Below are 22,972 nucleotides of genomic sequence, written 5' to 3'. Positions count from 1 at the left end.
AAAACGGGGACGTTTGGTGCATCCAAGCAGCTAACCGCTTCCATGCCCAGAGCAGGTGCGGACTTGGGGGTGCGGGGGTTTGACTGTGAAGAATTCCGGGGTGCCCGGGGTGCAGCGGCGGATCTCAGGGCAGACGCGGGTGGGGGTGGCTCGCACCCAAAGGCAGCGGGGGGCTGCATCGACTGGGGAGAGAAAAGTGATCGCTAGCGACAGCACCTGTGCCTCCCCTACGGGTTAACGGCAGGTTGCTCGGCGTGAGGCGGCCACAGTCGGGTGCTCGCGGCCCGGCACACAGCAGGCGCTCACTCGAGACGCCGGGCTGGAGCGCGCCCCGGAGAAGCGCCCCTCAGGGGACCCGATTCCTGTCAGGACTCAGCTCCGGGCGCGCCCCGGGACCGCGGTGGCACCCCGCGCCCCGCTGCACCCGGGCCGAGCGGCCGGCGGCGGGCGGCGCGGGCCGGGGTCAAGGCCGGGGCGCGGCGGCGCGGGGAGGGGGAGGGCGGCCGGACGCGCGGGCCGCGATGGGATGTGACGAGCGCGCGCGGGGCATTGTGGGAGCCCGGGCCGCGGCGGCGACTGGTTCCAGGGCACTCGGCCGCGGAGCCCGGCGCAGGGGGCGAGCGCGGGGCGCGCGGGCGGGAAGCGAGGAGGCGGGCGGGCCAGCGAGGAGCGCGAGAGAAAAGGCGCGAGCGGCCGAGAGGGCTCCGGCCGAGACACCTTGCCGCCGCCGCCGAGCCGCCCGTAAGTGCCTCGCGGGCCCCGTCGCCGCGCGCCCGGCCCCCGCCGCTCGGTCCCGCCGCGGTGCCTGCCCGGGGGCGGTGGGGCCTGGCGCGCCCCGGGCGGCTCTCCCGGCTGGGCTCGGGCCGCCGCGGCCACGCCGGGGCCTTGCGCGCGCACGGCGCCCTCCCGGGCCCTGCCCGGCCGCGCGGGGCTCCCCTCGGTTTTGTTCAGAAAGCAAACCCGGAAACCAACTTCTCTGGGAGACGCATCCCTCGCCCGCGCCCGGCGCTTTTGTGGGAAGGCGGCAGCGCGGGGCCCTCCCCGGCGACCCTTCCCGGGGCTGGCGCGGGCCGCGCCGAGGACGCCCGAGGCCTGGGCGCCCGGCAGCCGTCGTGTGCGGAGTTGCACTCGGGGAGGCGCCCGCCGGCCCGCGCGTCGCCGGCCCGGGCACAATAAGTCGGGCCCCAGGGAGCCGAGGTTTGGGTGTCGGGCTCAGTACCTGCTGGGACGGTAGGGCGGGGGTGGGCGCCACTCGCGGGACTAAAGCCGGATTGGGGGCTGGGGGTGTCCCGGGATGGGCTGGAGAGAGGCCGCGGAACCCCCGCTGCTCCTGATTGTCTCCGTGTTGGCCTTTTGTTTGCTTTGTGGTTGGAAGGGTTTTTGTTGTTTTTTGTTTTTTTAAGGTAACTCCAGCAGGCTGTAGGCTCCCTGGGAGAAGGCCGACTGGGAAGAGACTCACTGGGGGTGGGGTGGAGTGGGAGGTGAGTGCGCAGGATGCTGCTGGCTGTGTCACCTGACAACAGGTGTGCGAGATGGTGCTCCCTACCCCCACTCCTGCAGGGACCACAGAGCTCTCAAGGAACTGGTCAGTGGATTGCTTGCAAGATTCTTTTAGACAAGATGTTAGGAAAAATGTTTCCGAGTTTGAAAGTGAGAGACTTCTGTACATAAAGCTGAAACAAACCTTGAATTCAACGATTACAATTACCATAAAGTCCTTGTAAGATTTTAATGATCCAATAAACACCATATAAGAATAGACAATTGGACGGCCATTCTTGCTAGCTTCCTTTTTGTCCCACTTTTGTGGTTTGAGGTTTTACTCTTAAAGGTGGGTGGGGAGGGAGGAGGTGCTTTGTTCCAAGGCTCCCTGCTCCAGGGAGTTGGAAATTTTTGAACAGCCTTAGATTTGGTTGGGAGACTCAAGTTGTAAATTAGGCGGAATCCACCTACTGCAGGCCACCTTTAGCTTACTAGCCTGTTCCCAGAGATGGTATTAACTCCAAAATGGACCCCTCATGCCGCAACTGGAATTAATAGCCCTTGTACACAGTCAACCAAAATTGGGCAGCAGCATCTCAGTCTTGCACAAGAGGCTCTGATGAGGACGAATATGTTTTTAAACCTATTTCTTTCTTAAACGTGACAATGGCAAAACTCTAAAGACTTCAAATTCTTCCCCACTTTAGTTTTACAAGGAGAGAGTGTATTCTCTTCAGTCTGTTCTTTTGTTTCCGTCTGTTACCATTGTTAATGCTGATTCCTGCATAAGGCATGGGTGGGGACACACATAAATAAAAATTGTGAAAATTCAGGTAAGGATAGCTCACATTTTATTAAAATTTGAGAATTGTCTGGAACTTCCCGTGTGACATTCTAATACACAGCCATGTCACTGGCTTGGTTTTTACCGAATGGGCCAGGGCCAGGGAGTGGTATATCTCAGTCTGCTGCTTCTGGTCCCAGAGAGCATAGAACTTGGGGTGAGCCCCTCATTCCTGCCCCACTGAGAGGCTCAGAGAACATGTATTCTGGGACCTGCCTCTAATAACCTGTGGAGCTAATGCTACCCCAAGTCACTGGAAGGAGATTTATTTAAAAAAGAAACAAAAAACAAAAGCATAGACTGAAAATTTCAAGCTAAAAAACCCAACAAGAGTTATATGTGGTGTTCATCAGAATTTCAGCAGCCTCTCATTCTTATTTGAGTGTCCCCAAGGATTTGTTACAGGATTTTTAGAGCCCCATTCCTGGAACATGGGCTGGGAAGGGACATGAGTAAGTGGAGCCCAGACCTGTCCTTTGAGTCCTTCCCACATTCTGTAGGTTTAGAGATCCCCTGGGCCCTTCCTCAGCTCTTTGAGTGAGCCTGAATGGTTCAGCTCTTCATTCCAAAGAGTTGTATAGCTTGTTTGCTTGGATCAGCCCTGCCAGGTTGGTGTCTTACAGTCTTTCCATAGATACCTACTGGCAGTCAGCTCTGGTTCAGGCACTGGGGACACAGCCATGATTAAGAAATGCCCAGTCCCTGTCCTGGGGAAGCTGACATTAGGAGGATAAGAGAGGCAAGTGGCAGTTGTGAGGTCAGTGCAGGAGGCCACAGTAACCCCCAGCAGAGACAGTAACCTAGCCAAGACCAGAACCTTACTGGCATGGAAAAGTGAAATAGTAGTTGGCTAGGCAAAGAGGGGCAGATGGGACAAGTGTTTGAGGCCTGGAGAACTGCATGTACAGATCTCAGAGGAAAAGAACAGTGGTTCTGGGGGTACTGCCAGAGGCTCAGAATGGCCAGGTTCCTGGGGAATCAGGTGAGGCTGCATGACAAAGGGACAAATCACAGAGGACCCTGAGCAGAACCACAACTTAGCCTAAGAATAGTGAGAGCCACCGAAAGCTTCTGAGCAGGAGAGAGACATGATCAGGTGTTCTTTTCTTATTGGGAAGGCTACATCTACTCAACAGATAATGAGTGGCTTCTAGGTGCTAAGCCTGTCCGCTGAAGCTCACCTCTTAACTTTTCCCTTGATGGCCTTCCACTGGAGTGGTTGTCTTAGAGTTTGGCACAACCTTTAAAAGAGAGCAAGTATGTAGGAAAGTTTCCTTGTGAAGCAGGCAGACAGTGACTTGCTGTTAAAATGTAGTGCTGGTCAGGAAGCATACCACGGAGTGAGTTTGCAGGGATGAAATTTCAATCCCAGACTGGCTTCCCGAAAACTGTTCCCTGCTTATGGTTAATGACACTTGTGTTTGGGTTTTGCTCCTCCCACAAGCTCCCCCCCCCCCCCAACACCCTCCACTAGAAACCTAAGACATGAGTGAGGAACATCTACTGAAACAAAATGCATGGTTTAGGATTTATTTGCTATCTCAGTTTGTCTCTTCTGTTTGCAATCCTCTGGTTCACTGAGAGTGGACCATAGGTTCTTTAATCATCTAGCTCACTTTGTGGGGTAGTGTTTTATGAATGGAGAGAAATGCTTTCCTGATTGGCTAGAGTATAAGAACATGTTTCTGTTCCAAGCCAATCAGAGTGCAGCTTCTGAACCCCAGCTCTGTGTGCAGTGGTTGTATGGTGTATCCGCATGCCTCGGAGGACATGACAGCAGTGACACCGTTAATCATTTGGTACGGTAGGAGCAAACGGAAGAGAGTGCTGTAAACAGGATTAGTGTCTGCCCTTCAGACTTAAATGGCTCAGGTTTGCTTTCATGACTGGAGTTGATGGGAAGGTGACAAATGCATGTGGCTATGTGGGCACGTATCCAGCCGCAGGGAACGGATGTGGCAGTCCTCCCTCATCAGTGGTATTTTGAGCACTGATAGCTCAGATTCCCTGGTCCTCAGGGGCTGGAGATAGGGCAGTCTAGCAGTTCCCCAGCAGTTCTAATCGATATTTCATTCGAGATCAATATGCACATATTCATTGCTTAGATAATGAAAGACTTCATGATGGACCATCCCAGTGGTCTCATGAGTACTCTGATTGTTTAAAGGTTTTCTATGCCATAGCTTGAACAGGGGTTGGTCTCTTACAGGTGTGAGGAAGGTAAGTATTTTCCTCTGGCCTATATTACTGAGCCAGAGGCCAGAGGAGAGGTGTTGTAGCCTTAGAATTATCACAGAGTTATAAGGCCTCTGTGTGACCCATGCCCAGCAGTCAGGACAACTGGAGTGTTCACTTCCTGGGGATTCCCAAGGTGGCTCCACAAGTTGGGAGGAAGGGCTGGAAATTGCATTTGCAGAATACTTCACATAAGACTGAGGAAAGTAGTTGAATATATTAAAGAATAGGGGCTGCCTGAGGGAGACCATAAGGCATCTTCATCTGGGCCCCGGGGATCACAGCAGACACATCCACTGGAGGAACTGGGAGGGATTCAGCCTGGTGGAGCTCTGGTTGCCGGAAGCAGGGAGAGAGGGGTTGGAAGTCAGCTGGGCCTCATGCAGAGGGCCAGAATCTGGGCACCGGGCTGCCCTAAACTAGACTGTGACTGGGGAACAGAAGGTATAGCCACAGCAAGAATGCAGAGGCGGGAGCTCCTTGATGGATCTGCATTCCCAGAGAAGGCGCTGGGACCACTAGGTAGGCTCACTCCAGACAGAGGGCTGGAGAGGTGTTCGAGACTGAGCGAGCTGCAGGTGCTGAAGGGTACAGGTGGGAATGAAGGTGGTTTGCACTGCAGTGAGCAGCCTGTTCGGGTGCCTGCTGGGTGTGGGGGGTATCCATGGCACTTTCATTTCTCACCCCTGCTGCCCCTCCTAGCAGCAGACAGCTTGCTGTTCTTACATCTGCCGTATTCACGGGTTCTTCACTGGCAGTCTTCTGTGGGGTCCTGTGCTGGGAGAACGGATTGCATTGTCCCAGCCACATCTTGATTGTTGAGGGGCCTGTGGACAGAGACTTTGCATCTCATTCAAGCCTGGCTCATCTTTCCAACAGCTCCTCTTCAACACTCTGTCTCTGGGTAAGCTTTGAGGCTCTGCAGACAAGGCTAATGTTTATTGTGAATGACTTAGTCGAAGGAGTTGCGGAGATAAAGACCACAGAGATCCCTTCAGGATCAGCCACAGAATCTTCATTTTCTAGGCTGATGATGGCCCAAAGGGCAGCTGAGCTAATGTGCAACGATGAACGGACCTGTCACTGTCTCCAGACCACGTGGGGCCATCAGGATGGGTGAGGCTTCCTGGTTTATGGAAGGAAGGACACATCTTTGTCAGTTTGACCAGATCAATAGCTATTCTCCTGTGACCAACTTCAGTGCCCTGCAGAGAAGCTGGGTGCTTAAGAAGCTGCTTTGCCTATGACGCAGGACTGTCTGTCACCCAGATCAGGCTGGATGCAGGACATGGGTCACACAGGGCCCAGAAGGCTTTGGCTAGTCACCCAGACACTGGCTTCAGGTTTGTCATGTGGCAGAGACTGTTTCCTCTTTTCCTCTGAGCAAATAAATAGCTGGAGTACATTTCCCAACCTCTCTTGCGATTAGATGTGGATGTGTGACCAAGTTCTAGTTGATGGCTCATCATCAGATGTGGTGTGCCCCACTCTTGGGCCTGGCCCCTTGAAAGCTTTGTGTGGTCTTTTCCTGTCCATGGCAACCCTGGGAGTCCTGCATGGAAGACGTCAGAGTCACAAGATGGGGGAGCCTGGATCCATGAATCACTACGTGGATGAGAAGTACCAGACCATCATGGAAACCCATTTTTCATGAGTGAGAAATAAGTTGTAGGGGCATACCTGCTATAGCAGCTAGCACCACCTTCTCAATACAAATGTCCTAGTTCTGTTCTGTGAGAGGGTGACCTTTTTTCACCTTACACATACTGTTGTCATTTTTGTTAACTACTGAGCACTCAGTGAGTGAATATCAGCCCCTTACACACATGCTTTGATCCAATGTTGCCACCAATCCTTGGAGGTCCTTTGTGTCATCATCTCCACATGACAGATGAGAAAATAGGTTCAGAGGGGTTAAATCACTTGCCCAAGGACACACAGCCAGAAAGTGGCAGTGCCATGACTAGGACCAGTTGAGTCTGACTTTGGCTTTCTAAGTTACTAATCATGATGCTTAATGGCCACTTGCCTCTCAGCCACTCTCCACCCCCACTGGTGCCTGGCCAGAGCCGCCCGCGCACCTGCACAGACTTCTGAAGAGCAGGCCGGGCCTGGCACACTCACGGGCTTTTCTGGCTGGAGATTTCACAGCTATGAAGCGATTTTCCAAAAGATCTTTTAAAAGCCAGCACACGTTGGATGTCATGAGGCTGTGTGGCTTAGTCAGAATTCGTTCATAGCTGAGGCTGTCGCTTGGGAACTATAGTCAGAAGTGCAGACAGAACATGGGGAGGGGGAAAGAACAGAATCTCGGCGAGAAAAGCCCCATGGTGGGCACGCAGACCTGAGGCCGCAGTATTGGAGAGGAGCCTGACTCACTGAGAGGTGGAGACGTTCTGCCTGCAGATGGTGGTGGAGGACCCGCGATGTTTTAGACCTTCCCTGAGACACAGGGCCTGGGGGCGCGTTCACTGCAGTGCCTGGCGTTGAGCAGCGTGCGGTGCAGCTGTGCTGGAGAGACAGGCACACGGACGTGTGCCGGGACCTTCGCTCTGGGAACAGAGCAGTGAAACATTTCCGGGATGTGGTCAGGTTCAAGAAGTCTCCATGGCAGAGGGGCCATGTGAGTGTCAGTTCAGCAGGTTGACGAGAGGACAAAGGGCATTCCAGGCAGGAGAGACAGCACGGCCACAGACATCCTTGACATAGCATGACGGGCTCGGGAGGTCAGGCTGGCCTGGGGCCTTGTTCCCAGGCAGGGGTGGCAGGAAGCAGTGCTGTGGAAGTAGTTGAGGGATGATGTTTGTGGCTGGTGCGGGGGCTCGAGCTGACGGGGAACCGTCAGAGTAGGCAGAGGTGCCTGTGGCGTCTGCGGAGAAAGACGGGTGCCGGGAGGATAGGTGGGGACCAAGGCAGGGAGGGTGGTGAGAAGCGAAGAGGTTGGGGGGTTCTGCAGGTGGGTTCAGCAGAGCGTGGCTCATGCTGGGCTGTATGGTAAGCAGGCAAGTGGGCGCCAGGCCGGCACCTGCATGGGTAGCTTGGTGCATGGTGTTGCCACTGATGAGGCTGAGAGACCCAGAGGAGTTCAGGGTGCCTGTGGGACTTACAAGTGGGCCCTTGCCATGGGGTCAGGGCAGAGTTGCGCAGCTCAGCAGCCAGGTATGCGCTGGCGTGTGGACATAGAGACCCTTGGCTGGAGTCAGAGGAGGTGAAGACAAGGAGCACCACCTTAAGGAGTCACTGTGGCTCAGACCTGCCAGGCTCCTGAGTGCTGATGGCCGTCTGTGGAGGAGAGCTCTGCCCAGTCCCCACAGTCAGCCCCTGCCATGCCCAGCAGGTCTGCTGGAGACAAAGCTGAAGTCTGTGCTCCGTGGGAAAGGGGCTGAGCTGCTCTTAACCATCTCTGCCCACAGGCCTCCCCTGCTGAAAGAAGGGAGACGTTCAGATTGGAAAGCTCGTAGTCCAAAGGCGTTGGGTTGTCGGTCTGTGTGATGCATTTGTAGTTATGCTAAAGACTGCTCCGAAACCCGGGGACACATACCATACACACCCCAACACCCCCACACACCCTTTCCTGCTTACAGGGAGCATGGGCACCTGTTTGCAGGGAATATTTTTAAAATGTAGCTCATTACAGCAAGGAGTGGGTCCAACTATAGTGTGAGGAAAACTCAGGCCACTCTGGGTCTCTCTGTCACTCAGTGAGTAATTAAGAGTTGGTGCCCCTTGGCAGGATGCAGTGCAGGGTCTCCTCCATGGGGCCTTTACCTGCTTCCAACATCTCTCCGGAGCCCGGGCTTCAGCCACTTCACGGCTCGGCGTGCTCAGTCCTGCCATCGGCTGCCCGCACAGCTGACTCTGTCAGGCAGATGACTTGAAATGCTCTTGGGGTCATGGAGATGTTAGGTGTGGACCAAAGCAGGACCCCATATGTCCCCAGTATAGGGTTGAGCATCACAGTAACAAGAACTCCCAGCCCTGTGGTCTCCACCAGTCACAGCGGCATGGGCTGTTGGAGCTGGAGGGGCCGACGCCATGGAGTCTGACCTCAGTTTTTCAGTAAATGGGAGATCTACCCATTTGGTTTAGTGTCTGAGCATCGATGTTGCATAGGAAGATTTCTAGGGTGCTCCAGAACGTGCTGGGGCCCCTCATATCCCCTTTCCCAGGACCCTGTCTTGGCCTTTTGAAGTGCTCATCACGATTATCATTTACGTGACTTACTGTCCACGTCTGCCTAACATAGTCCCCAGAGTGAACCCGCGTATGAAAGAGTGCTTTTTGTAAAGATTGGAGACCTCACTGAGTGGCGCTACGCTAGGAATACAGTCGGGCCACCCTCCAGCTGCCCACAGTCTGATGGGAGAGATGGGGACCTGCGTGTCATTGCTGTGGGCTGCAGTGCTTCGAGCCTGGAGGAGGGAGCAGCCAGAGCCCAGCACTCGGAAGGGTGGGCAGAGGGCAGGCGTGAGGGACAAAGGGGGCCCTGGCAAAAAGGAACAGCCACTGCAAAGGCAGGGAGAAAAGAAGTTGAAAGGCATTTGGGGAGAACCTCATGAGGCTTCCTGTGTCCAAGTTTAGACCACGAGTGGCCCAAGGTGAAGCTGGACAGGTGTGCCAAGCCTAGATTTCTAGGGCATTGCATGGCAGGCCAAGAGTGCTGGTTTTGTCTTGGGAATCGAGGCAGCCACAGAAAGCTGACAGGACCTATGCCTTCGAGGAGACCTGAGTGTACCTGGAAAGGGATCCTGACTGGCGTCCTATTGCCTTCACAGTGTGCTTGCTGACCCGCCTCCAGGGCCACCACCATGTCGAGCCGAGGCGGGAAGAAGAAGTCTACCAAGACCTCCCGCTCTGCCAAGGCAGGAGTCATCTTCCCTGTGGGGCGGATGCTGCGGTACATTAAGAAAGGCCACCCCAAGTACAGGATCGGAGTGGGGGCCCCCGTGTACATGGCTGCGGTCCTGGAATACCTGACAGGTGAGTGTGCCCAAGTGAACCCAGATACCACTGGCTCAGCTGCAGCGGTTCGGATAGCTTTCCAAGGACCTTCTTTGTTTCTTTAATTTTGAAACATTTAAAGCCTACATAAAAGTTGCAAGAATAGTGCAGTGAACATTCTCGCCCAGATCCACCAGTTAACATTTCGCCCCATTTGCTTTCTCTCCCTTGACCCTGCGTGTGTGTGTGTGTGCGTGCGTGCGTGCACATACATGTGGGTGTGTCTGTGTTTATTTTTGGCTGTTACATATTATACAGTCCATTTTGAAATTTCCTCAATTGTTCCTGTAATGTCCTTTCTAATTTTGTTTGGTTTTCTTTCCCAATCCAGGATCCATTATTTCAGGATCACACATTGTATTTGACTGCCAGGTTTTATTAGTGTTATTTGATCTTGACAATTCTCCAGCTTTTAAAAAAAATTTTTCATGACACTGACATTTTTGAAGACTTCAGGCCAGTTGTGTTGCAGAAGGCCCTTCATTCTGGGTAGATTTGGGATTAGATGCAGGTGACACATGTGTCAGGAGATTCGCATGAGGAACGCTGAGTCCCCTGTGGGTAACATCAGGGCGTCTGCTGTGAGTTTGCCCCGTCCCTGGTGATGTCCCCTTTGCTCATTTAGTGGCATTTGCTGGATTTCTGTACATCCCATGTCAAAATCTTTCACCCAGTGGCTTCAGCAACCCTTGATGATTTTAACTGAATCTGTTATTACCATGGTTAAACCATTATAAAATGGTTTTTTCCATTTCTTTCATCCCTATGTTTCTCAGTTGGCATTCTTCTATAAATGAGAGCCTTCTCTCCTTTTTATTTTTGTACTATCACTGTTGGCTCATGGATTTTTTATTAATTTAATAAGTACCTCTATTCATGTCATTACTACTTTTAATGCTCAAATTATCTCAAATTTGACCTTTAAGCCGGTCCTTTTGCCATGTCCCCCTTGATTTCTGTACATTCCTTTGCTTTCTAACACAATAAGATACTCCACCCTCACCCTGGACTTTCCTTGCTCCAATCTTGGAATCAGCTCTCTCTCGAAGGGGTCCTTGGTTCTTTTCACAGACAGAATCTTATTTGTGGCTCTATAGCAATTGTGGGCAGCCAGCTGGGGAGGGATGGGTGTGACCCCATTTTTAGGGATGAGAAGACAAGGCCTCAAAGCAATCAAGGACTTGTCTGGGCTTGCATACAACCTGTAGGGGCTTGTGAGAGGCCCATATCCTGCTGTCCTGGGAGCTGCAGTGCTTTTACCACTTACTGCCTGAGACGTGATCAGGGAGGTCTGTAGGCATAAGGAGGGAGTATCTGATTCTGGCAGCCACCTCTCCTACTGCCAGAAAGGGGAGATCGGCAAGGCAGATGCCTCTGCCGATGTGGTGCAGCGGGCAGTGGAAGAGCTGGATCTCTTCCTGCTCTCCCAGGCCCTCAGTTAGGCAAGGCCAAGAATTCCCCCATAGTGAACATGTTCATCAGGGAGGTAAAGTTTCTGTGTTCTACTGAAAGCATTTAGGCATGAAAAGTAATTGTGCTAGATTTATAAGATGTTTGCACGTATTTTGGGACTTTTGACTTTCTGCTTGGCAGAGACTTGTATAGGTGGTGTGCCTGGTAGTGTGAGCTAATAAGCAGGAGTCTTCTCACTGTGTATTAATAGATGAGAAAGCAGAGGCCCAGAATTTAGGTGACACACCCAGGAAAGCTATGTATAGCATTGGCAGTCAGCAAGGGAGACCAGGGGAGAAGGCACTAGATGGGAAGCAGAGGACATTCTTGTTTTTGCCTCACGGTTTACATGCTGTGTGACCTAGAGTGAATCACTTAACTCTTCTGGGCCCCAATTTCCTTACAACTCAGATGGAGACATCTGTTCCTACGCCACCAACTACAGGCTGCTGTGAGAGCCAAAGGGGAAATGCTTGAGCATGATGGGGAGCATAATGGGTTTGCTGTGCAAACCCAGCCAGCCCACTTTCTCCCACTCCTGAACGCCATGATGCCGGATACTGGGGTGTTCACGACACTGTCGTTACGTAGAGTACAGCATCGGTCTCGTTCTTCCATCTAGCTTGCTCCTTTTTGTCTGCAGGGTGTGGGGGGAATACCATTGCTCCACCACATCCCAGGCAGCTACTGCCTGTGCCACACAGGTCTGTACGATTCCCTCGTCTGTGCCTGGCTGGTTCCGAATCTGAGCCCAGTGCTCATGAGGTAGAGGTCAGAGGTCCATTCTTATGGGGCTGGGGCCTCGACTCAGTTGTACCCACATCTGTCTCCCTGTCCCTGGCCATCATGATCACGGGGAGCGGGACTGGTCAGGGCAGCCCATCACTGTTGCTGGGAAAGAAGCTCAAAGCAGATCCTCAGTCCGGCATCAGCTACGTCGACTCTCGTGTGTTAAAGAACGATATATATTTTTGAGTTTTGTAAGGTCTTCCCAGCAGGGCTGTAGTTAGCGGAATCTGATCCATTTCCTCTGCCTGCCTGCAGCACTGGGCACTGGCACAACCATGCCTGTCCCCAACGTGGAGCTGGTCTGAGTGACCTCAGGAGAACGTCCTGAGTGGTGAGTGCTGTGCCCAGTCACTGCTGTGCTCACTTGTGTCCTGTTTCCTGGCGGGAGGGGGGTGGACTCTGGGCCACATCTGGTGAGAACATCTCCCTGTCGCACCCTCAGTGGAGCAGCTGTGTTGCTCACCACTCCTGGAAGCACCACGTGAGAGCCCACGTGAAGTAGCTGAGCCAGGCCTTCTGCCCAGAACGCCCCAGGGGAGAGGGACAGGGGTCTGGATGCTCAGGGGTTGCTAAGGACCACTGAGCTGCGGGGCCCACCTAGGAGCAGGTGCTTCTGACGGATGAGCTGGCATCTCCTTGGGGACCAGCCGTGGGGACTCCTTGGGGTCCACTGTGCTCTAGAGCTGGGCAGTTAAGCCTCGGTGCCAGGGCTGCCACTTCTTACTTGTGGCCTTAGGATGTCTCCATGCTGCTATTTTATCATCTGTAAAGTGAGGGTCACAGTGACTGTCTTGCAGGGTTATCACGAGGCTAAAGTGACAGCACGCGTGTTCCAGGCTCACACGTGGTAAATGCCCAAAGGTTAACTATCAACATTAGGGTTAAAGTACAGAGAGGAAGGACGTCCCCAGTAGCCTGCTCTGGCTGCTGAGGTGACTGAGGGTTGTCCATTTCCCGTAGGGACTTTAGTGGGAGTTGTCGCTGCCCACCCATTTGGACCTGTCTTCTTTTCGACTGGTCCAAAACTGCTGGGCCTCCCAGGCTTCTGCAGAATGTCCTGGCAGCTTCAGGCCTATTCCCTCAGGGTTCTTTCAAGTGGCTGCTTGACTCTCCTAAAGCCTTCATTACCGAACACCTAAAGATGCCCTGTTGCCAAATTCTGTGTGGGGTCAAAGTCCCCTTCCCTTGTGTCCTGAGCTCCTGGCACATTTGTGGAAGCCATGAAGGATTTTCCAGGTCAGCAGGAGCTGAGTGTGCCGAGGCCTGGGCCTGTTAGGTCAGACCTGAGGCCCAGCCAGCCCTAGCGTGTGTAGCCCAGCAGCCCGGCAGGCCAGGGCCACCTGAGCCCAGTTACCCTGTCTCCCGTGAAGAGCACATTCTCAGGTTCGGGGAATACACAAGCGCTCCTTAGGGTCTCCTAGAGGCTGGAGGGTTGTGGGGAAGAGGTTGTGGCTGTGTCTTGCTCTGAACCTTGAAGCCGGCCTCAGTTTTTCTTCTCTGGTGCGGAGCCCAATCATTTGCTGAACTTAAAAGGAAAAGGCAACCTCTGGAATAAGCTTGTTTCTGGTGACCAGATAATTTTTTGCCCAAATCTCTGTGTATCCAGCTCTGGAGCCCTGCCAGACTCTTCCCAGAGCTCTTCCCAAGGAATGTGCTACCGTCTGCTTGTCTGTGCAGTGCTCCGGATGGTCTGGGCCCTACTCTGTTCTCCTGCCACTGGCCCTTGACCTTCTAGCTTAGGGGATTGTAGTAGTCTCACTTTGGAGTCACTATACGGATTGATCATGCATCTAAAGCATTTAGCTGGCATTCATAGTAAATAATGAATGGCAGATAAAAAATGAGTGTTATCATGGGGGAAACTGAGGCAGGCAGGAGCAGCCTCTTCCCAGCCATCGTCTCCCCCTGCCCCCCTGCCAGGACCCCTGCCAAGTCCCGGGGTACTTTTTGACTTTAGTTCGGTTTGGAAAGCTTCTGTGGAGCCTCTTCCCTGAGACTAGCAGAGTGTTGAGAGGGCTGGGTGTAGGGACTATGACGTCAGAGCATGTTACGTGGCTTTGCCCACTGGAATCTCCACTGATGTTGGAGATGCACAAGCCCACAGAACAGGATGGGACCAGGCAGAACTGGGGAGTAAGTTAGCAGTACCTGAGGCCCACAGGTACGTGGGAAGTGTGTGGAGGAGCAAAGAGTAAACCTACCAGTGATTTGATGGCCTTAAATTATAGAGCCACAGTGCTCTGGGTGAGCATTGCTCAAACTGTATTCAGCAGAACCTAGGTGTTTAAGGGGTTTTCTACCAAAACACAGGGGTCTGTGGCTGAAATCGGGATGACTATATTCATATTCCTTCTTTTGAGATGACTATGAATAGCTTTAATTAGTTCATCAGTAAAGGCACTTGTTTTAGTTTGGAAACCACCGAGTTAATCAGTTTTCTTTACTGCAGGACTTTTCAGAGCCTTTGACATACTGGTATCACCATGAATCCCCAAGGAAAGGAAATGTAATATGTAGTGGTTCCCAAATTTTTATCACAAAAACCTTTCAGGGAACACCTATATAAATACTTTGTATGATATAGTTTAGGGGACACTGTTGTAGGTTAAGCCCATGAGAAATGACATTATGATTAAATGAAGAAACAAAATAAAAAGTCACCTTAAGGTGTGAACTCAGGTCTGGTTTATCATGGCATGGAAGCATGAATCTGACTAAAATAGTTAAGAAGATCAAGGTCTTCCTCCTCCATACAGGGCCTAACACCTAGAAGGCACTTCTAAGGTGAGTCACTGCTGCACTGACTTGAGGGGCCCACATTCTCCTGTGCTAGACACTGAGATGCAAGACAAGAGTTGCTGCCTTCAGGGAACCGACCATGGAAGGAGGTACCTTTGGGGCTCTTCACCCCAACCCCTGAGAGAACAGGCCTGATTCCTTCGTGATGATATCTTTTTCCTTTTTTTAAATCCAGAAACCCTGATACATAGCCTGATCACATACCTTATTCTACCAACTTACCATCTAGTTATTTAAGCCTGTTTGCAAAGCTTCATTCCAAGGCCGGGCGCTGTGGCTCACGCCTGTAATCCTAGCTCTTGGGAGGCCGAGGCGGGCGGATTGCTCAAGGTCAGGAGTTCAAAACCAGCCTGAGCAAGAGCGAGACCCCGTCTCTACTATAAATAGAAAGAAATTAATTGGCCAACTGATATATATATAAAAAAAATTAGCCGGGCATGGTGGCGCGTGCCTGTAGTCCCAGCTACTCGGGAGGCTGAGGCAGGAGGATCACTTGAGCCCAGGAGTTTGAGGTTGCTGTGAGCTAGGCTGACGCCACGGCACTCACTCTAGCCTGGGCAACAAAGTGAGACTCTGTCTCAAAAAAAAAAAAAAAAAAAAAAAAAGCTTCATTCCATGTGCAGATGATGTCTTGACATTCAGGAGGATGGAAAACACTGACTTCCAGCTCTTAAGATGAAATACTGACACCTTTTTAATAAGCATAGACCCTTCTGAGGCCACCAGTGATTTGGATGGCTAAACTCTGGTCCATTTAAAAACTTAGTGTCATAGTATTGTATTTCCACTTGTTGCAGGACAAGACTATGGCTAGAACCAGAATAGGTTTTTTTTCTGTCTTGTTTGGGTCTAATGTACGAAATGATGAAGACATCTGGATATTCCTAATTCCTCACTCCTTTTCCATTTTCCCAAGCTCTGCTTCTCCCCAGCCCCCATGTTTCAGGCCTGGTCTCCTCTCTCGTGTCTCTTGTCAATGACCAGAGCCTCCATCCTCCCCTAACAGGCACCCAGCATTCTCTGACAGCAGGTACTCCAGTTCGAAGCTGCCTACAGGTACTTGGCTGATCCTTGTGGAGTTTACAGAGCCAGCTTCCGACCTGGGAAGAAGCAGGTCCCCTGGGTGATCATACGGCCACTTTCCAGACTGGATGAGGCACAGTTTTGGGGCTGACTGCATCCTACAGTAAAATCCCAAGGAAAAGGGCTAGAAATATATCTTGCCGTCTGCTTTTGGCTAACAAAATGATTGTCCTCATCTCAAGTTTCAGCTTGTTTGGCTTCCGATCAGGTCAGACGTTGCATCTTTCTTTGGTGTTAGCTGTTAGGCCACAGTCCCTCCCTGCACCCATCTCCTGGAAGTGCAGCAGAGAGAACCCTCTTCTGCCTGCAGCACATCCTGTTACGCACATGCTCATTTCAGCCAACAGCCATCATGCTTGGCATTTCTGGTGTGGGAAAGATAGAATCCTACAAGCTTGGAAGATTGGGCTAGGCAGAGCCTGCAGTTGGCTCTGTCACTTACCTTGAAAATAAACCCCACACCTCTTGGGACACCCAAGTGTGATCTGGATGCACACGGCTAAAAGTAGAGCAGGAAGAAGAGGACAGTCAGGCTCAGCTCTTCAGTGCTTCAAGGCCCCCAGAACCCCTACGTCCTTGCTAGTTTGCACGACTCTTCTCTTAGACTGACACTTCAGGCCAGGACGCAGCTATTGCTTGTTAGCACCTTGGGTGTGGAGACTGCTTGGGGCAGTTTACTGTGTTCTGCAAAGCCCTTCCCCAGCCTTACTTTCCTTAAATTAAACAACAACAACAACAAAACACACATAAGAGAGGGAAAACTGAGAATTTTCCCTAATTTAGGGGTTACAACTAGGAAAAAAACACTCAAGTTGATACTCCAGGATGCTGAGTACCTAGGGCCTACAGACTGTATTTAAATGCCTATTCCCTTTTCTTTTTATGTGAGTAATTTGTCTTTGAAAATTTAAGAAGCTAAAACTCATTCATAATCCCACTACTCAGAGATAGCAACTATCACTGAATGCCTTTTGTATATATGTAAAAGACAGATTTTAATCTAATAATTTGTGTTTATTAACATATGCTATTGATGATCTTCGCTGATAGCCAATCACAGAAAATCACCGCTACCCATAACCTTAAAAAGCACATCTTACACACTGTGAAGTGATTAAGGAGGTGCTCTTCACACACTATATCGTCAATCCTCCTTCAGTCTTCCAGGGGAATAGATGATTCCATGGGGCATAAACGTTCAAGGAGCACTTGAGAAAGAAGCAGTCCAGCACTGTGTGCCTGTGACTCTTCCCTGATGATGTGGTGTCACATGGCTAGCAGGTTAACAGACCCAGGTGGGTCAGGCCTCAGGGCACAGCTCAGTGTGAAGACATGCTTCTCCCAGGCACGTGAATCTGCTGTGAAGCTCAGAAACTGAGTGTCTAGCCCTTTGTCTAGTCCTTCTGAAGAGTCCATGGGCAGGGGTCCTCAAACTCTTTAAACAGGGGGCCAGTTCACTGTCCCTCAGATTGTTGGAGGGCCGTTGGAGAGTGCGGCGCACATTCCACACATGCGCACTGTGGGCCTGGGACGAGTCGACTGCTAAGCAGGACAGGCAGTGGTGGCAAAAATACCCGGTGGGCTGGATAAATGTCCTCGGCAGGCCACATGTGGCCTATGGGCTGTAGTTTGAGGACCCCTGGTCCATGGAGTTGTTCAGGAGAGTGTAGATGTGACCTGGGCCTGCTTCATGAAGCAGTGGCCCCATTTTCCCTGCTCCCCTCTCGCAGGGCCAGGGTCAGACTGCAACACTTGTGTCAGAAAGGAGAAAGGGCTCATTGCTTCTTTTTGTAAATATCTTCGTCTAGTCTTTGGCGTGTCTTCTCATTCTCTTAACAGTGTCTTTTTTTTTTTTTACCAAGTCTATTCAGGTAAAAAGTGTCTTTCATAGAGTAGAAATGTTTAATTTTAATGAATTCCAGCTTATTGATTATCTCTTTTAGGGATCATGCCTTTGGTTTTGTATCTAGAAAGGCATTGCCCAAACCAAAGTCATCTAGATTTTCTTCTGTGTTGTCTTCTAGGAATTTTATAGTTTTGTTTTCTACCTTCAGGTCTGTGGTACAAATTTTGAGTTAATTTTTGTGATGGGTATAAGATCTGTATCTTGACTCTTTTTTTCTTTTTGCCTGTGGCTGTCCAGTTGTTCCACCACCATTTGTGGAAAACCTCATTGCTCTCTTAAAGATAAGTGATGTTGCCTAGAAATCCCCAGAGGTCAGAGGAGTTTCATTGTTGTCTCATGATCTCCCTTTGAAGGGCAATATGCAACTTGTATTTCTATCATCAGGATCTGCAGATGGGTAGACAAGTTCCATATTAAGGATTCTGTTTTGGTTGGGCCAATGGACAGGCACAAAGCACCACAACGCCTGTTTTTGGAATTGGGCAAGGCAAAAGGTGTGACCCAAACTAAGTATGCCTTCTTTCATCTAGACCTTCCATTTGGGATCAGTTTACCTCTGATTGAAGTACATCCTTTAGAATTTCATTTAGTCAGGGTCTTTTGGTAAGATACGTTCTTGGGTTCTGTTTTTGAACATATCTTTATTCATGCATAAAGTTTTCAGCCATCAGTTATTCAAACAGTGTCTCTCTTTTAGTCTCTTCTTATGGAACACAAATTAAACATACATTAGTGTTTTACTCTATTTTCCATATCATTTAAAAGATCAGTCATGTTTTTCATCCATGTCTTTCTGGACTACTTTATGGATAATTACTTTTGATCTGTCTTCTAGAACTACCTTCTGGTTTACTAATTCTCTGTTCAGCTCTGTCTAATCTATTCAGTCACTGAATTTTTAATTTCAATTATGATACTTTCATTTCTAGAAGTCCTGTTTGGTTCTTTTTTGAATCTGCTTGGTTATTCTTTATAATCTCTTGTTTTGTCTTCATTTTCAGTTTTCTTTTTCTTTAATGTACTTCACATAGTTATTTTATATTTTTTTATCTGAATAATTCAAATATATGAAATCTTTATGAGTCTATTTCTGCTGGTTTTGTCATTGGTAGGAAAGCCTACCTCTTTCTGAGGTTTAAAGAAATTCTTTTATGCTTTTGCATAGTATTTTGATGGTTTTATTTTTCACATTTTTACTTTGATCCGTTTGGAATTTACCATGTTATGTAATGTGAGAGATCAAGTTAATTTTGTTTCACATGGTCACCTCCCTATCCCAAAACAATTAGTTGAATATTCCATCTTTTCCTTGGTGATCTGAGATGCTACCTTTATCATACATGAAATTTGTAGATATAATTAGGACTATTTCTGGATTTGATTTGTGTTTCATTGGTCTATTTGTCTTATACTTTATATTATAAATATATATTTCTCATATCTAGGTCTTTTTACTTTTGTTGAATTATCTTTTATGATAAGTAATAATACCCATGGTTAAATCCACACAATATCAAAGGATATGCGGTGAGCTGTGTATCGCCCTCCCAGCTCTTCTGCACACCCAGTTCTCCTACTAGATAATCAACGTTACTAGTTTCTTATACATGTTATATATCTTTCTAAAGATATTTATTTCAAAATCTAGAAAATGAAATGCCAAAATATTAGGGCATCAGGAGGATAATGGGAACATGTAGTATGCAGAGGCTGACTTAGTTATATTTGGGCCAAGATCTTGGTTTGAAGAATCTGAGATCTTTGGTCTCCCCCTAATCTATCCTCAACAGCCCCAGTCCCCTCAGCTAACCTCAGAACTCAACTTGGGACTGTGAGCTGAGGCCTGCCTGGACTGTTGGCCAAGTCTTGGGCTGCTTTCCTCTGGAATGACAGCTTTACAGCTCATGGATCCCAGGTGTGTGTTTTAATTCACTAAACCAGTGCTTTGAAGAATATCCCTGCACTTCTGTCCGTAATCACCGCCTGGCCACTGCAATGCTTGGCTCACTAGTTTAGCAGTTCATCTGGAATGACCTATTTGGGAAAGAGTTACCAAGCACTGACCTGGTGCAAGGTGCCATGCAGAAGAATTATTGTTGATTTCCGCAGGATTGTATTGCATGCCCATAGTGTGCCAGACATATCCGAGGCCACATTGGTAACCCCAGGGCTGGGACTGTGCTCTCCCCACCCCTCCCTCACCAGTATATACTCGGCTCCCAGCTCAAGGCCCAATACTCCGCAGCTGCACTATAAATAGGTTTTTTTTTTTTTTTGTCTGTTTTTAATTGAAGAATGAGAAGACCAGTTGGAGGAATGATGGACTTCAGGAGGAGGGAGTGGTAATAATGTCAGGTGATGAGGGTGAGAGTTTAACTCGACCCCTGGATTTTGGATGGAGTGTGATTAGGATTGACAGGGCAGCATGGGCCACGCCTGTGGGAGGGGAGGCCGTGGCGGGCAGCTGTTGCTGGCATACAGGAGGGCGGTAAAAGCGTTGCAAGGGCTGATCTCTCACTTTGGCCAAAAACGCCATGGGGGAGGTCTCGGCAATGCCTTGTAAAGCAGAGGCAGTCAGGAACTGTCCACCTAACTAAAGACAACAGTGACCTGGGAAACAGCACTAGAGCCACCCAGGGTCCCTCTGTGGATGGCCACCAAGAATGGCTTCTAGAAGAACTACTTTCTTACTGGAAGGAGAAGGACACGGGTAAGAATTCCGTGAATACTTTCTCTTCCAATGTTGTCTTGTTACAGTATCAGCAACTGATAGAAGATATATGCAGGTCTTTTGCTTTCTTTCCCTTGCCTGAGAACTGCTATGTCTAGTTGACCCAGAGTAAAATATCATGAAAGCAAAAAGCCACCCCTTGGAGCTATAAATAAGTTCCAGCAAGAAGGCAAACCCAGAGGGCTTTAGTCACCGTCAGTCTCCCTCTGTTGCTTCCCACCGCCCCCTTCCAGTTCTGGTTGCCAAGAAGATGACATAAATCCTCCTTGGATTTGCCAGGCTGCTCAGCCCTGGCTCCTGCCCTTCCTCCCTTTCTTCTTCTTTTCACCCCACCTCGTCCTTTGTTAGGCAAGTGCATCTTCCACTTAGTGGCCAGAAAGCGTGGGTTCCCTGGTGCTGTAGCTGGTTTCTCCCAGGGCCTGCAGTGGCCCCTGATGCTGAGGTGTCCTTTCTTGGGGTTGGTATCGCTCCACATGTCTACAGAGGACGCTCTGGGTCTTTATAGAAGGTTTGTCCCCTGCACATCTCACATTTCTTACCTGCAGAGAAAACCCGGGGCCTCTGGAAAAAAGGCTAATCTGTCGGCTTCCCTTGCCGTCCATATCCTGATTGACACTCCTTGTGGTCATGGGAAGCCCAGCTAGTCTTTCCTTACATTTATCCTTTGCCTCTATGAATCTGTATATCAACAGCTAAAAGTCAGTATCTGCTGTTCATTCAGAAAGTGAGGCCACTGCACTTGAGTAGCATTGTTTTGCTTGCCGCCCCGCCCCAGGCCAGGGGTCTCTATTCCATACTCAGATTGCAGCTTTTGTAATGTTGTTTTTGGGTGGGGGAGGTGCTAAGTCAAGGTGGAGCAGTTTAGGTTCTAAAGCATCTGCCCTATACTGAGAACTTGCTGTGTGCCAGGCGTTGGTTAAATGCTTTACGCATAACTCAGAGTCCCCAACCACCTGTTTTGCATAGGAGGAAATTGAGGCTCAATCGGTTCTCCACAGGCCCTACGAAACCCATCTCTAGAAGAGCACTTGCTACAGTCTGCCGGGGCTGAAACTTCGGCAGTTAAGAGATGCGGCCTGAGGGGCAGACTCCGAGGCAGTCACGGTGATTGCCAAAGATCACAGGAGGGACGATGGTCCTTGGGGAGACGTGTGCTGTGGGGAAGGGACTGGTCGGTGTCAGGTGCTGGCTGTCACAGCAGCGAACAAGCGAGGCACTGCAGAAAGGCCCAGAGGTGGCCAGAGAGCTGCCGTGAGGAGCCACAGAGGACCTGGAGCAGGGAGGACAGAGCCCCGCAGGCGTGGGAGGTTGGGCCACTCCGTGGTGCTCAGAGGGCCTGGAGAGTGAGAAGCTTTTTGGCCAGTGCCGCTTTATTGTCCCTTTGGCAAAGGGGAGGTGGAACCCAGGTGAAGAGCTTGGGCGACATTAGACATGTGACCCTTAGCACGAGGGATCCGCTGGTGCAGATGGGACACGGCTGGGCTGGGAAAGTCGCCCCGGGGGCCATGGTCCCTCCCAGGGGCCTCCCCTGCTACCACACGCAATGCTCACATTGCTCTAAAAACAAACCAGCATGAAAACCTAAGACGTTTTCATACGCTCAGAACCTTTTTTGTGAGAAGCAGGATTAAGCAGGCTGGAAGGAATGTCCGAGGGCCAGAGGGTGCATGTGACGTGGTGGCACGGAGCAGCATGTGGCAGCGTCTCGTTTACTCTGCGTTTTAATTTCACTTTGCGTGTTGACAAGAAAATGTGTAGAAGATAAATTCAAATGGCACAAGAGAGGGCAGAGCATAATACCTCCCTCTGACCAAGTCCCGGACTCCATTCCCAGCGGGCGGAGCTCGGTGGGCGCATGCGTAAGCATGGTCACAGGCATCGTGGCGGCCCCCAAACTCTTTGCTCTGCTCCTCGTTCCCCCTCCTTTGAAGGTCCATCTGGGAAATGGTACCATGACAGAGGTCCTTAAATGAGTTTCCTCTTTACATTATGCTCTTCAAATCATGTCATTTCAGCAGACGTCTCTGATTGTTCGCCCCTTCCTGAGACGAATTAAGAGCAAATGGCTGTGGTTTTTCCATATCAAAACAAACATGCGTATTACTCGTTTCCTTGTAAATTAATTTCGAGTCCTTGAAAGCAAGTGATTGGCGGGGCAGAGGGCCCTGCCCAGCTGCCAGCCAGGCGCCGCCTCCTTCGTCTCCCTTCCTAGGGCCTTGACTCCTGCCTCAGCAGCTGGCCGTGGCTCACCCTTCCGAGGTCAGACCCCATCCCAAGGCAGAGATGCCTTTGGGGCCGCTCTGGGTGCTGCGTTCCATCAAAACAGGTCTGGCAGCACTGAGGTTAATCGAGTTCAAGTGCATTTTTCAAACATATGTGAACTGTTAAGTGTAACAGCAAAGAGTAAACTATTGGGGGAGGAAACACCAGGTTTTCTGTTGCTTTTCTCCTTTTGCCTCTCACATGTATGGGATCACCCAGTTATTTAGATATGGGAAACTGAGGCAAAGAAAGTATAGTTTTATTCCCCTAATAATCAAGCCTGCTATACTTTTTGTTTAAAAAAAAATAGTGTAGTTGTAGCCTCAGTAGTAGCTTGTGTTTACCAAGTGTACTATGCATTTTACTTGGTAACTCATTAATCCCCACA

The 22,972-nt window shown here is 50.3% G+C and overlaps 1 protein-coding gene across 4 annotated transcripts in view; it reads left to right on the top strand.

The window, feature by feature from the left end:
* The first annotated feature begins 549 nt into the window (after positions 1 to 549).
* The window catches only part of MACROH2A1 (macroH2A.1 histone), a 61,361-nt gene continuing 38,938 nt past the window's right edge, over positions 550 to 22,972 (top strand). For all 4 annotated transcript variants that reach the window (XM_012762212.3, XM_012762210.3, XM_012762211.3 and 1 more), the window contains exons 1-2: positions 550 to 741; positions 9,337 to 9,541. In XM_012762212.3, coding sequence (XP_012617666.1) covers positions 9,370 to 9,541 — 172 coding nt within the window. In that variant the 5' untranslated portion in view covers positions 550 to 741; positions 9,337 to 9,369. The remainder of the gene's footprint in view (positions 742 to 9,336; positions 9,542 to 22,972) is intronic.

The sequence above is a fragment of the Microcebus murinus genome, chromosome 21 (genome assembly GCF_040939455.1).
Source record: "Microcebus murinus isolate Inina chromosome 21, M.murinus_Inina_mat1.0, whole genome shotgun sequence".
NCBI classification, from domain to species: Eukaryota; Metazoa; Chordata; class Mammalia; order Primates; family Cheirogaleidae; genus Microcebus; species Microcebus murinus.
Note: the sequence above shows the minus strand (reverse complement) of the source record. Positions and strands in the feature narration are given on the sequence as shown.